The sequence below is a fragment of the Gallinula chloropus genome (genome assembly GCF_964237585.1).
Source record: "Gallinula chloropus genome assembly, chromosome: 29".
Lineage (NCBI taxonomy): Eukaryota > Metazoa > Chordata > Aves > Gruiformes > Rallidae > Gallinula > Gallinula chloropus.
In genome coordinates, this window is record NC_140114.1 from 126457 (window position 1) to 138836 (window position 12380).

Here is a 12380-nt window from a genome sequence, read left to right on the forward strand (position 1 = left end):
CCACCCAGGTGAAGTGTGTAGTGTCTGTGTGTGAGTGTAGATTATGAAACAGGTTGGTTTTGATAAAGGGGTTATTTTTGATGTCCCACTGATCATATCTAAAAAATAATGAATTAAAAAGAAAAGTCTTGTAAAGAGTTGTTGGAGAGAAGTTTCCAGTTAAAGGAAAAAAAAAAAAACCAACCCTGTTCTCTTGTCTTAAACTCTCAGGAACCCAAAATGACTCGTTCCAAACTGAAGGAAGTTGTGGAGAAAGGAGTGGTAAGTACATCATGTGCTTTTAATGCTGTGCCCTCCCCCTACCCAGATGGGTTTGTTGCTGGGTCTTTTTTTAGAGGTGTAAAGTCTGCTTTTATGTGACTTTGTTCTTAAAATGTAAAACTGAGTTTAAACAGTGTAAAAAAGAATTCATTTTAGATGAGCAGAGTTAGGAAATGCAGTGAATTGACAGTGTCTGTTATACTGAAGCTGTTGGCTGTAGAGCTTAGAAAGTCTTTAAAGTCTTTTGTTACGTGGCTACTTTGGGGAACAAGGCCAGAAACTCATTTGATGTCATAGACTGAGCTGTGTGACTCCTTTCCCAGACAGTTAAAGGGGTTTTCCTGTCTTTAGGTGATTCCGACATGGAATATTTCTCCAATTAAGAAGGCAAATGAGGTGAAGGTAAGTGAGCTACAGCTGGGAATCATAGAGTCCCAGCCTGGTCTGGGTTGGGAGGAACCCCAAGGGTCCCAGAGCTCCAACCCCCTGCCACAGGCAGGGACACCAACCTCCAGGCCTGGAGCTACACGAGGTTGCCCACGGCCCCAGCCAGCCTGGCCTTGAACACCCCCAGGGACGGGGCACCCACCCCCCCTCTGGGCAGCCCCTTCCAGCCCCTCACCACTCTCTCTGCAAAGAACTTCCCCCCAATCTCTCCTCTCACCCTTCCCTCCTCCAGCTTCACCCCGTCCCCCTTGTCCTGCCATTATCCACCCTTTAACAAGCCCATTCCCCTCCTGTTCCTCTGCTCCCTTCAGGGACTGGGGGGCTGCAGTGAGGTCCCCCCACAGCCTTCTCTTCTCCAGGCTGACCCAGCCCAGCTCCCTCAGCCTCTCTCCATAGGGGAGCTGCTCCAGCCCTCTGAGCATCCCCGTGGCTCCTCTGACCCCTCTCCAACAGCCCCACATCTTCCTTGTGTTGAGCCCCAGCTCTGGGCACAGGACTCCAGCTGGGGAGGGCAGAGCAGAGAGGGACAATCCCCTCCCAAGTGATTGGGAAGTTTGGGATCATTCTAGAAACACCCCTTCTGAGCAAGGAATCTTCTGGAGGCATGGAGCAGGCTTGTGTCTGGCGTGTTGGGAGGGCTGGTGATGAGGAACTCTGCAGACAGAGTGCAGTGTAAAGAAGTTGTCACCTTTGTTCTGGTGCAGCCTCCTCAGTTTGTGGACATTCCTCTTGAGGAAGACGATTCATCAGATGAAGAATACCAGCCTGATGACGAGGATGAGGATGAGACTGCAGAAGAGGTAAATGCAACTTCTGGAAAGATCTGTGTTACTCAATGGGGGCTTTGACTGAGGCAGTGGAATGCTGTCTTCATTTTAACATGTGAAAACTCTTAACTCATCCTGGACCTTCTAGTAACTTTTATTCAATCCTAAATTGTTCATTTGGCTAAAAAAGAGTCTTTAGAACCTTAGTTGAAGTGGTGTTTGATTGTGGCATGATTGATTGATTGCTTTCTGCACTGCAGAGCTTGCTGGAAAGTGATGTGGAGAGCACTGCCTCCTCTCCGCGGGGAGCAAAGCGATCGAGGACAAGGCGGTCATCTGATGAAGAGGGAGGAACACTCTGTGAGGTAAACTTGTGAGAGGGTCTTTGCTTTCTTTATAAACAGCTTTCACTATTCTTAAGTTATTAACACAGAAGCAGAGCCCCAGATTAGTGCCTGAAGCTGTGGTGATGTTACAGGTGCTGTGGGGGATTTGGCATCACGCTGCAGTGGTTCCTGTGTGAGCAGTGAAGCACAACCCTTGCAGAAAGAGCTTAGTCTAAATAAACATGAGTGCTTAGAAGGAAACAGTCAGCTCTTAGATAACAGTTACTTTTCTGGTTATGTTTGGGAGGAGTGCAGGAGAATCGCTTTCTCTGCGTGGCCTAGGAGGAGAGTGGTTTTGATAAAAGCATAAAGGTATCTATGGAGGCTGTGGGCACTCTCAGATCATCAGGAGTATGTGCAGTGTGATAAGAGCTGAGTATCAGCAGAGAAGAATGAGAAAGTGACTGGGAGAACTGACTACTGACACTGGAATTGTCAAGACAATAGCGTCCTTTCTCCATTTCCATCTTCTATGGCTTTCTCGGGAGGGCTGGGAGTGTGCCACACTTACTAGTGTTAAACAATTCAATCAGATCTAGTAATGTTGAGACTGATGCTTGGATCTGGCATCCCCCAGGACTCAGTCTTGGGTCCAGGTTTGTTCAACATCTTTATCAATGACCTCAATGAAGGGATTGAATGTTCCCTCAGTGAGTTTGCAGGTGACACTAAGTTGGGAGGAAGTGTTGATCTGCCTGAGGGTGGGGAGGCTCTTCAGAGGGATCTGAACAGGCTGGACTGATGGGCTGAGGTTGAACAAGGCCAAGTGCAGAGTGCTGCACATGGGACACAACCACCCCAGGCAGCTCCAGGCTGGGGGAGACTGGCTGGAGAGCTGTCAGGAGAGAAGGACCTGGGGGTGTTGGGTGGCTGCAGGATGAACAGGAGCCAGCAGTGTGCCCAGGGGCCAGGAAAGCCAAGGGCAGCCTGGCTTGTGTCAGGAATAGTGTGGCCAGTAGGTCTGGGGAGGGGATTGTGCCCCTGGACTGGGCACTGGGGAGGCTGCAGCTCCAGTGCTGGGTCCAGTTCTGGGCTCCTCAGCATCAGAAGGACATTGAGGTCCTGGAGCGAGTGCAGAGAAGGGCAACCAGGCTGGGGAAGGGGCTGGAGGGCAAATCCTCTGAGGAGCAGCTGAGGGAGCTGGGGGTGCTGAGCCTGGAGAAGAGGAGGCTGAGGGAGACCTTCTCCCCACCTCCCCTGCCCTGCCCAGGAGGGTGCAGAGAGGTGGGCGATGGTCTCTGCAGCCAGGGGACAGGAGATGGGACAAGGGGCAATGGGCTCAAGCTGCCCCAGGGCAGGGGCAGAGCAGATGGGAGGGGAAAGTTCTTCCCTGGCAGAGTTGTGGGGCTGTGGCACAGGCTGCCCAGGGAGGGGCTGAGTCCCCTTCCCTGGGGGTGTTTAACAGAGGGGAGATGAGGTGCTCAGGGAGCTGGGTCAGCACAGGATGGGAGCGGTTGGACTCCATGATCTTAAAGGGCTTCTCCAACCTGGTGATTCTATGATCTTCCAAATGTCTCCTTTCCTGCAAGTCTTCTGGATAACAAAATGATTTGTAATTTCTGATGATGAAGGTCAGTGTAATCCAGAGAATCAGTTTCCTTCTGTGAAACATTTCTAGCCTTTCTGTTGCGCTGGACTCTGGTCAAACAGGGAGGTATGTGTTCTGTCCTTGAAAATTTCTGTTCTAAATCAAATCTTTTAACACAAAGGCCTTTTTAATTAGATGGAGAAGGGTACTACACCTGTTGTTAGACATATCAGTGCTGAAGTAGTTCCCATGGGACCTCCACCACCTCCTAAACCAAAGCAAAACAAAGACAGCACGTTCATGGAGAAGCTTCATGCAGTGGATGAAGAACTGGCTTCAAGCCCAGTGTGCATGGATTCTTACCAGGTACTGGTTTTGGGGATGCTAGTGGTGTCACTTTGATCTCTGCTGTTAATTTCACTGCCTTCTGCTCTCCTTTTCTAATTTGAAATGCTAAGTTGAATCTCTGTAGCGTGTAGGACACCAGCTCTGTGAGAGAACAGAGGAGGCTGTTAGTAAAGTGTTAGTGACTTAGTTTCTTACTAAGTGTTTGTGCTCATTTGCTGCTATTGCTTTGACTGTTAAATGTAAAACTACAGCACTTACACCACTACTGAGAAGTTTTCAGTTTGAAAGATACCCCATCAGCTTAGTTGGGTTTTATGGGCAGGTATCCTGTACAGTGTGGTTGTAGAGAGACCCACTTTCATGTTATTCATGAGAAAAACATGATTAATGAACAGTTATTTATGATATTACTATTATATTGCAAATAACAATGGTTAAATGGTGAGAGGAAGGAAAGGGAAGTTTCCTTTCTTGGGCTACAGAAGTAAAATGATGATCTCTCAAGGTCACTTTCAACCCCTATGATTCTGTGATTGTAGCAGGAATCTAGTAGATTGTTGGACTCTTGCTGGGCTGAAAGCCTTGCTGCTGGAGAAACTGAGAACAGCAGAGACCTCATTCTGTTGTGCTTTTCCTTCACCTTTCAGTCTCTGGATGACAGCCTTATTGCCTTCCGAACCCGGTCGAAGAGGCCGCTGAAGGATGTTCCTCTTGGCCAGCTGGAGGCTGAGCTGCGAGCCCCAGACATCACCCCTGACATGTATGACCCCAACACTGCAGATGATGAAGAGTGGAAAAGGTGGCTCGGAGGACTCATGAACGATGATGTGGAGAATGAAGGTATGAGAGGTGTTTTCTTCTCATTCACTGGAGTCCAGGGTTACACTGAAAGCCTGGAGCTTTTTCTTTCTGTTTATACGTGATAATCTTGGCTGCAGCCATGAACCTTGGGGTCCATCAAGAGGAGTGTGGCCAGCAGGTCACAGGAGGGGATCCTCCCCCTCTGCTCTGCCCTGGTCAGGCCCCACCTGGAGTATTGTGTCCAGTTCTGGGCTCCCTGGGATCAGACAGCCAGGGATCTCCCGGAGAGAGTCCAGAGGAGGGACAGAGATGCTGAAGGGCCTGGAGCATCTCCCCCTGTGAGGAAAGGCTGAGTGAGCTGGGACTGTTCAGCCTGGAGAGAAGAGACTGAGAGGGGGCCTTATTAATGTTTATAAATATCTTAAGTGTGGGATGCAGGGGGGAATGGACCTGTGTGACCTGTCCTAGGGACCCTGCTTTGGCAGGGGGGGTGGACCTGATGATCTCTGGAGGTCCCTTCCAACCCCTGTGATCCTGTGATATGCATGTGTTTTGCATGCCATCAGCTCTCCTCAGCATCTCCCCAGATATTTGTAAGGGCCTTTAAACTTCAGGTGTCTTATTTGTAACTATTTCCTTGCTGGCATGTGCAGTAAGGGCAACCATAAATGACAGTTACAGCCCTTAATCCCTGGTGCTGTGTCATGGAGCTGGCAGCACTGATACACCTGAATCTGTCAGTGTGTGTCATGCTCCTTGTTGGGGACATACAGCTTTCTTGGGTGGAAACAACCATTTTGTTCTTCCAGAAGCAACTGTGGTGCTTGACTTCCTTCTGTCCTGAATTTATCAGTTGCTTACAGCTGTGCAAATTGAATATAAAGCACAAATTGAAACAATACTACTTGTTTTTTTCTGAATTTATTTGAAATTTGGGTCACAGAGAATGAATCCAACTTTTCTAGATGGGAAAGCCTACAAATGAGGATGCTAGTAGCTCTGTTGGGAAAGAGGATGGGCTTGATACTGCTGCTGTAAAAAGGTCCATAGAGATGATTTCAAGCAGTAATTGTAGCTCTGTTTGGGCCAGGTCAGGAGGTAACTAAAGTGTTTCTGCTCCTGGCTACTGATTGGTCTTGGGGCAGAGTACTGACTTTTCAAATCTGCTTTGTTTTAGATGAAGCAGATGATGATGATGACCCTGAGTACAACTTCCTGGAAGACCTGGATGAACCCGACACAGAAGACTTCAGAAACGATCGCGCTGTGAGAATAACCAGTAAGTCCTTTGGGAATCCCATCTCCTTCCTTGTCAGGATTAGGGACTCATTTTGAAAAGCCAGTGTTCTGTTGCAAAGATTTTTGCTGAGTGGGCTAATTATAACAGAAATGAGCATGGTGGCTTGAACAGCTTTTCTGTGGTTTTCTCTGAGTACACAAGAGGATGTGGACAGAGCTGCTGTACCAGCATGTGAAACTTTACTCCATAGCAAAGACTGGAGGATACTACTTGCTTTGTGAGACTGTACTACAATGTATCAGTCCCAGTCTGGGATTCTATGAATTCAGAATTGAATGCTTGCCTTATAACTTGAGTGTAATTAAGGCTTCTCCAAGTCTTTACCATCTCCAAGTTCACTTCATAAACACAGTGCTTCTCATCTTCTCAATAAAGCCTGGTTTAGGTCTTATTACAGGTTAATGTAACTTCACATTTAACTCAAACTTGATTTGTATGAAAGATTTTTGAATCAGAACAGCCTCAGCTGAAGTTTTTGGGTCCAGGATTAAAAAGGGAATATATTGAGGGCCTTTCCTTCTTGGTCCTCTCTTTGCAAGGGGAGGGTGTCCCTTTGCAAGGGGGATTCCTTAAATGACTGGATTGCCAAGTGTTTCTTGAAAAAAGGAATTCTCATGCTTGTTTTTCATTTGCTTGCAGAAAAGGAAGTGAATGAACTGATGGAGGAACTGTTTGAGACAGTAAGTGATACATTTGGTGTAGCACCAGAGAACACATTCCTCAGGTCTTTATGAAACCTCTCAAGCTATAAAGCGGTGGTCTGGGTGAGGCATGAAGGGCTGAACCATAAGACTCTAATTTTTAGCCTTGGGAAGGAGCATATGTAAGAACTTCCAGAGATGAATGTCTGTGCTGAGAGGATCAGCATGAGCTTTATCAGCTAAAGACGGTGGGTGGTGAATGTCCTTCTTGAGCTTGCTGTATTCCTGACTGGTGCTCCACACTTGCTCTCAGTTTCAGGATGAGATGGGTTTCTCTAACATGGAAGATGAAGGTCCAGAAGATGAAGATAACGTTGCAGAGTCACGTCCCAATTTTAATACACCACAAGCACTTAGGTAGGATCATTTAATTATGGGCATAAACTTAAAAAAGTTAACATAAATAGTAATGACTCTGTTGTCACAAAAAGCCTGTGGATACCTGGAGCTGCACTGTGCCATCCACCAAAGAGAAGGTGCATTTTTGGCACGGGTAGCTGGTTTGAAAGCTCAGAGCCATTGCTTTGAAAGAGATTATTACCTTTTTTAGGTGTATTTATGAGATTGAGCACTTAACTTGACCCTCTTTATCTGCCAACTTTGGCTTTACTGGTTGTGTTGGATCTGAAGGTGATTACAATGAAAGTAGAATGATAGGATATGTTGGGTTGGAAGGGACCTTCAGAGACCACCCAGTCCAACCCCCTGCAGCAAGCAGGGGCATCCTCATGAGATCAGAGCCCCATCAAGCCTGACCTTGAGGACCTGATTTGACTGAACCTGTCACCTTATCTTCTAACTAAACACCTTGGACATTACACTGGCCTTTTCTAAGGAAAAAGACCTTGGTCTGGAACAACTATAAAGCCTGGAAATAGGCTTTTGATGATTTTTGCTCTGGGTTATGCTTGGAATGCTGCTTTGAGGAGGAAAGGGTCTGGAGTGTTTGTTTCTAGCTATGATACCCCTCTATTTAACCCGTTACAGGAACTGCAGTGGGAATGGTGTCTCCTTGTTTATGGGGCAGATCAGCTCAAGATCAAGCTGTATCTGTTTGGGAAAGGAGATAAAACGAAGGCTGGAGTTTCTTGGTGCTCTCTCTGGGGTGAGCAGTTCCAGAGGGGAGCACAGCAGTTCTTAAACCAGCTACAGACTAAAAGCAGGGAAACTCTGTGCTGTGTCTTATTTGTACCTGTTTGTCTTTGATAATGGCTGTATGGATTCCTTTTTCTTTGGGCAGTTCTCCCAATTGTTTCTTCATAGAATCCCAGCCTGGTCTGGGTTGGGAGGAACCCCAAGGGTCCCAGAGCTCCAACCCCCTGCCACAGGCAGGGACACCAACCTCCAGGCCTGGAGCTACACAAGGTTGCCCAGGGCCCCAGCCAGCCTGGCCTTGAACACCCCCAGGGACGGGGCACCCACCCCCTCTCTGGGCAGCCCCTTCCAGCCCCTCACCACTCTCTCTGCAAAGAACTTCCCCCCAATCTCTCCTCTCCCCCTTCCCTCCTCCAGCTTCACTCCAGCCCCCTTGTCCTGCCATTATCCACCCTTTAACAAGCTGATTCCCCTCCTGTTCCTCTGCTCCCTTCAGGGACTGGGGGGCTGCAGTGAGGTCCCCCCACAGCCTTCTCTTCTCCAGGCTGACCCAGCCCAGCTCCCTCAGCCTCTCTCCATAGGGGAGCTGCTCCAGCCCTCTGAGCATCCCCGGGGCTCCTCTGACCCCTCTCCACCAGCCCCACATCTTCCTTGTGTTGGGCCCCAGCTCTGGGCACAGGACTCCAGCTGGGGAGGGCAGAGCAGAGAGGGACAATCCCCTCCCTGTCCCTGCTGCCACCCCTCTGCTGATGGAGCCCAGGATCCCATCGCCCTTCCCAGCTGCAGTGGCCACTGCTGGCTCATGCTGAGTTCCTCATCCCCCATGACACCCAGGTCCTTCTCAGGACCTTTTTCCCAAGATTTAATTTGTTCTTGAGGCTTCTTAAAATCGTTCTGTGGCAAAATCTCCATTGGCTCATTTCATTGTTGTTTTTGTGATACTTCTTGTGTTAGAAGCATCATGGAAGAGCTTCACTTGTATCATTTCAGACCTGTCACAGAAGTGAAGCTGGTAGTTAGCAGGAGCTGGAATATTGCCTGGTGTAGCTGCAATAAATAAAGTCTTACAAGGCAGGGAGGGGATGGTTGGAGCTGGTTTTGAGAGGACAATGATATGTGTGTCCTCATTCCTGCTACAGCTCTTGCTCTAGGTAATCAGCATGAAGCTAGATATTACAGCATTTGAGTCAGGGTGGGATCTTTCTGGAAACGTCCATGGTAAAACACCACCCCTACCCCCTTGGGTTCAGACATTATTGATGACAGAAGTTAAACAGAATCGATTCTGCTGCATTATCTTGGATTCTGTATGGATCTGGGATCCTTGCTGGGTTATCTTGGATCCTGATTGCTGTTAAGAATATCTGAACGCCTCAGTGGGGGGACACATGGGATGTGATGGGGAGTGGTGGCCAAGACTGTCCTTGCAATAAACAGTTGAAGCACCCCAGAAGGATTTATGTGCAAGTCAATTGTTCTTGCACACAAACTGTACAATTTTCAAGTTGGAATATGGTTGTCCAAGTTTCAATGTTCTTAAACTGTACACCCCAGATACCCTCAACAAATGGGAAGGGTTATTAAACCTTTTTAAATCTGCGTTGGTTACATTCCCATCTGCCTGATCTCCAAACAGGTTTGAAGAGCCTCTGGCCAACTTACTGAATGAACAACACCGAACGGTGAAGGAACAGCTGGAGCAGTTGAGAATGAAGAAGTCCTCCATCAAACCACCACCAGAGGCAGAGAAAACAAAACCTCAAAATGAGAAGCCTCTCCAGAGCCTTGTTCTGGACAGTGTGCAAAGAAAGAGGCTCCAGCAGCAAATGCAGCAGGTAATAAATGTCTGGTCTGACTTAATTTGCTGTATACTGGGGTGGGGGGAAGCTGATGGTACAGCCAGCACTCCCTTAAGTTTATTGAGCACTCTACATTTGAAGGTGAAGCTTTCATGGGTGGTATTTACATGCCAGATTTCACACTAAAAGACAATTTGAACGCTCAAATAGACGTTATTTCCTGACATCTCTGTTTGCTGCCCTGGCTGTGTTTGAATCTTGACTCTAAGCTTGTAAAATCCTCTGTTTTCACCAAGGTTCTGAGAACGTTCCTCTTGATGTAGTTGGGGTTTCTTCCCCCCCCGCCCCCCCCAAACTGTAGAAATTCAGTTTGAACACTTCAAAAGCTGTCAGCAGCAGAGGTAGAGAGCTCTACTTGGAGAATAGTTTTTCCATGGCCATAAAAAATTCAAGAGGACTTCTCCCAACCTGAAGCTCACCATCAGCTTGATCTCACAAGGACAAAGTGCTCTGGTTTTCTGTGAACTTGATTCAGGCTTTGCTGAGTAGTGGTTTATTATTCTGTCTTCCTCAAACAGTGTCCTGTCTTGGTCTGTGACAGTAAGGAAAGGACACAGACCTCTCAAACACCACCCAAAGAAATGGGACCTGCCTTAGATGTGTAGCGTAAACAGTGGTTTTAATTTTTCAGCTGCATATGGGGAGTTTGGATAGCTGGAGTCCTTGTTTCTGAGGAAATAATTGATTATTTAATTAGGAAAATGGTCCTTTCTGTATCCACCAGAGTGATATGAGACTGGCACAAAACTAAGAGCTACCCCAAGACTTGAGCAGATGACGTGTTCCACTCCAAACACCCCTAGTGGGTTCCCCCTCAGTTGCCTATTGCTTATAAGGGTGTTTTTTAACATCAGAATGTGATTTTTGGGGATGCTCAGGAGTTGTTTCTTGTGCCTCTATACTTACGCTTTCCAGTTTCTTGGATTTCTGATCCACTGAAAAACAACCATTTGTTTGATTTTCTTCTTCAAGCATGTTCAGCTCCTGACTCAAATCCATCTTCTTGCAAGTTCCAACCCTGCTTTAAGTTCAGAGGCCAGTACTACCAGGATGTTTTTGGTAAGGATATGTCTAACATCAGAGCTACATGAATTCTGATAATTACTGGAGATGTTTGGAGAATTAATTTATTTTAATGATCCCATCAAATGGAGAGAGGCTACCACCCAGTCAGGGAATGTTGTTGGCTTACAGTGAGCACACTCAGCACTTAGAGAAATAATTCACATTATGCTGATGAATAACAATGCTTTGAATTGATGTGTCTTTGCATTATTCTATTGTTTTCTTGGAAATACTGAAAGCAAAGTGCAGAAAAACGCAGCTTCTGTAGTTAGTGAACATTCCACAACCTTCAAAGGGAGTGGGGGGATTAAAAGAATCACAGGATCACCAGGTTGGAAAAGCCCTTTAAGATCCTCGAGTCCAACCGCTCCCATCCTGTGCTGACCCAGCTCCCTGAGCACCTCATCTCCCTTCTGTTAAACACCCCCAGGGAAGGGGACTCAGCCCCTCCCTGGGCAGCCTGTGCCACAGCCCCACAACTCTGCCAGGGAAGAACTTTCCCCTCCCATCTGCTCTGCCCCTGCCCTGGGGCAGCTTGAGCCCATTGCCCCTTGTCCCATCTCCTGTCCCCTGGCTGCAGAGACCATCGCCCACCTCTCTGCACCCTCCTGGGCAGGGCAGGGGAGGTGGGGAGAAGGTCTCCCCTCAGCCTCCTCTTCTCCAGGCTCAACACCCCCAGCTCCCTCAGCTGCTCCTCAGAGGATTTGCCCTCCAGCCCCTTCCCCAGCCTGGTTGCCCTTCTCTGCACTCGCTCCGGGACCTCAATGTCCTTCTGATGCTGAGGAGCCCAGAAGAGAAATAATTCCTCTGATTTCCTCCTAACTCTGCTACACTCCAAACCAACCCCTGTAACATTCCACTTTATTTTTTGATGCCTGTCACTTCAACCTCCTCCTATTTCTGTGTCTGTCTGACTCTGCAGAGTGAGCTGGGGAACTTTGCTCGAAGCTCGACGCTCCTTCGTCAGTCCTTCAACCCCAAGTTTCAGACAATGTTCCAGCCCTGTAACTTGAAGGGAGCCTTGCAGCTCCTTGAAGATTTTCATGCCCAAATCCAAGTTGACTGGAGCCCTCGCAAAGCTGTGAAGAAGAGTGGTATGTGTTTGAAGGGAAGAGGTGGGGAATGTTTTCAGTGGGGGATTAGTTCATGCCAGACATGAAATCTCCAGGTGAGCTGAAGTTCAGGCTGCTGATTGGAATTACTTAACCATTTTTTTTAATTTGGGGAGATAGCTTTTAGGTAAAACCCTCCACTTTGCTGGCTGCCTTTTTGCTGCTTAGACTTGCAGCACAGCAAAGTATGTTATATTGTGGCTGCAGAATCATAGAACCATAATCCTGCCAGCTATTGTTCTGGTTTGAGCTTCAGAATCATAGAATCCTAGAAGGGTTTGGGTGGGAAGTACTCTCAGATCCCCCATAGTGCTCCCCTGCCATGGGCAGGGACACTCTTTCACAGCCCAGGGTGCCCAAAGCCCCATCCAACTTGGACCTGGAGTAGAAACTGTCAAACTGGAAATAACCATTGTGATGTGTTGGTTGACACACATCAAGGAAACATTCCCTTTGCTGGATTGTTTTAGTAAAGAAAAAGCTCCAAATTGTTGGTGTCTAATATTTGATTTGTGATTTTTCTGCTACCTAAAGAGTGAACTCACTTGAAGAAAACCAACCCAGAACTTTTTATGGGTGGTTTTTCTTCATAGACCAAAGGAGAAGATGGAAGGGGAAAGCAATCTTGCCTTTTCCTGATGTAAACTTAAGGGCAAAACCTGGGAAACAGGCAAATTCTGAAGACCAAGGAGAAGGTGTCTCTTTGCAGT

The 12380-nt window shown here is 47.6% G+C and overlaps 1 protein-coding gene across 1 annotated transcript in view; it reads left to right on the top strand.

The window, feature by feature from the left end:
- The window catches only part of GON4L (gon-4 like), a gene marked incomplete at its 5' end in the record, with an annotated part of 31087 nt that overhangs the window by 4229 nt on the left and 14478 nt on the right, over positions 1-12380 (top strand). The window contains 12 exons of the mRNA XM_084276604.1: positions 211-261; positions 613-663; positions 1413-1508; positions 1736-1840; positions 3585-3755; positions 4385-4577; positions 5716-5817; positions 6478-6518; positions 6793-6896; positions 9271-9469; positions 10466-10552; positions 11481-11652. Coding sequence (XP_084132730.1) covers positions 211-261; positions 613-663; positions 1413-1508; positions 1736-1840; positions 3585-3755; positions 4385-4577; positions 5716-5817; positions 6478-6518; positions 6793-6896; positions 9271-9469; positions 10466-10552; positions 11481-11652 — 1372 coding nt within the window. The remainder of the gene's footprint in view (positions 1-210; positions 262-612; positions 664-1412; positions 1509-1735; positions 1841-3584; positions 3756-4384; positions 4578-5715; positions 5818-6477; positions 6519-6792; positions 6897-9270; positions 9470-10465; positions 10553-11480; positions 11653-12380) is intronic.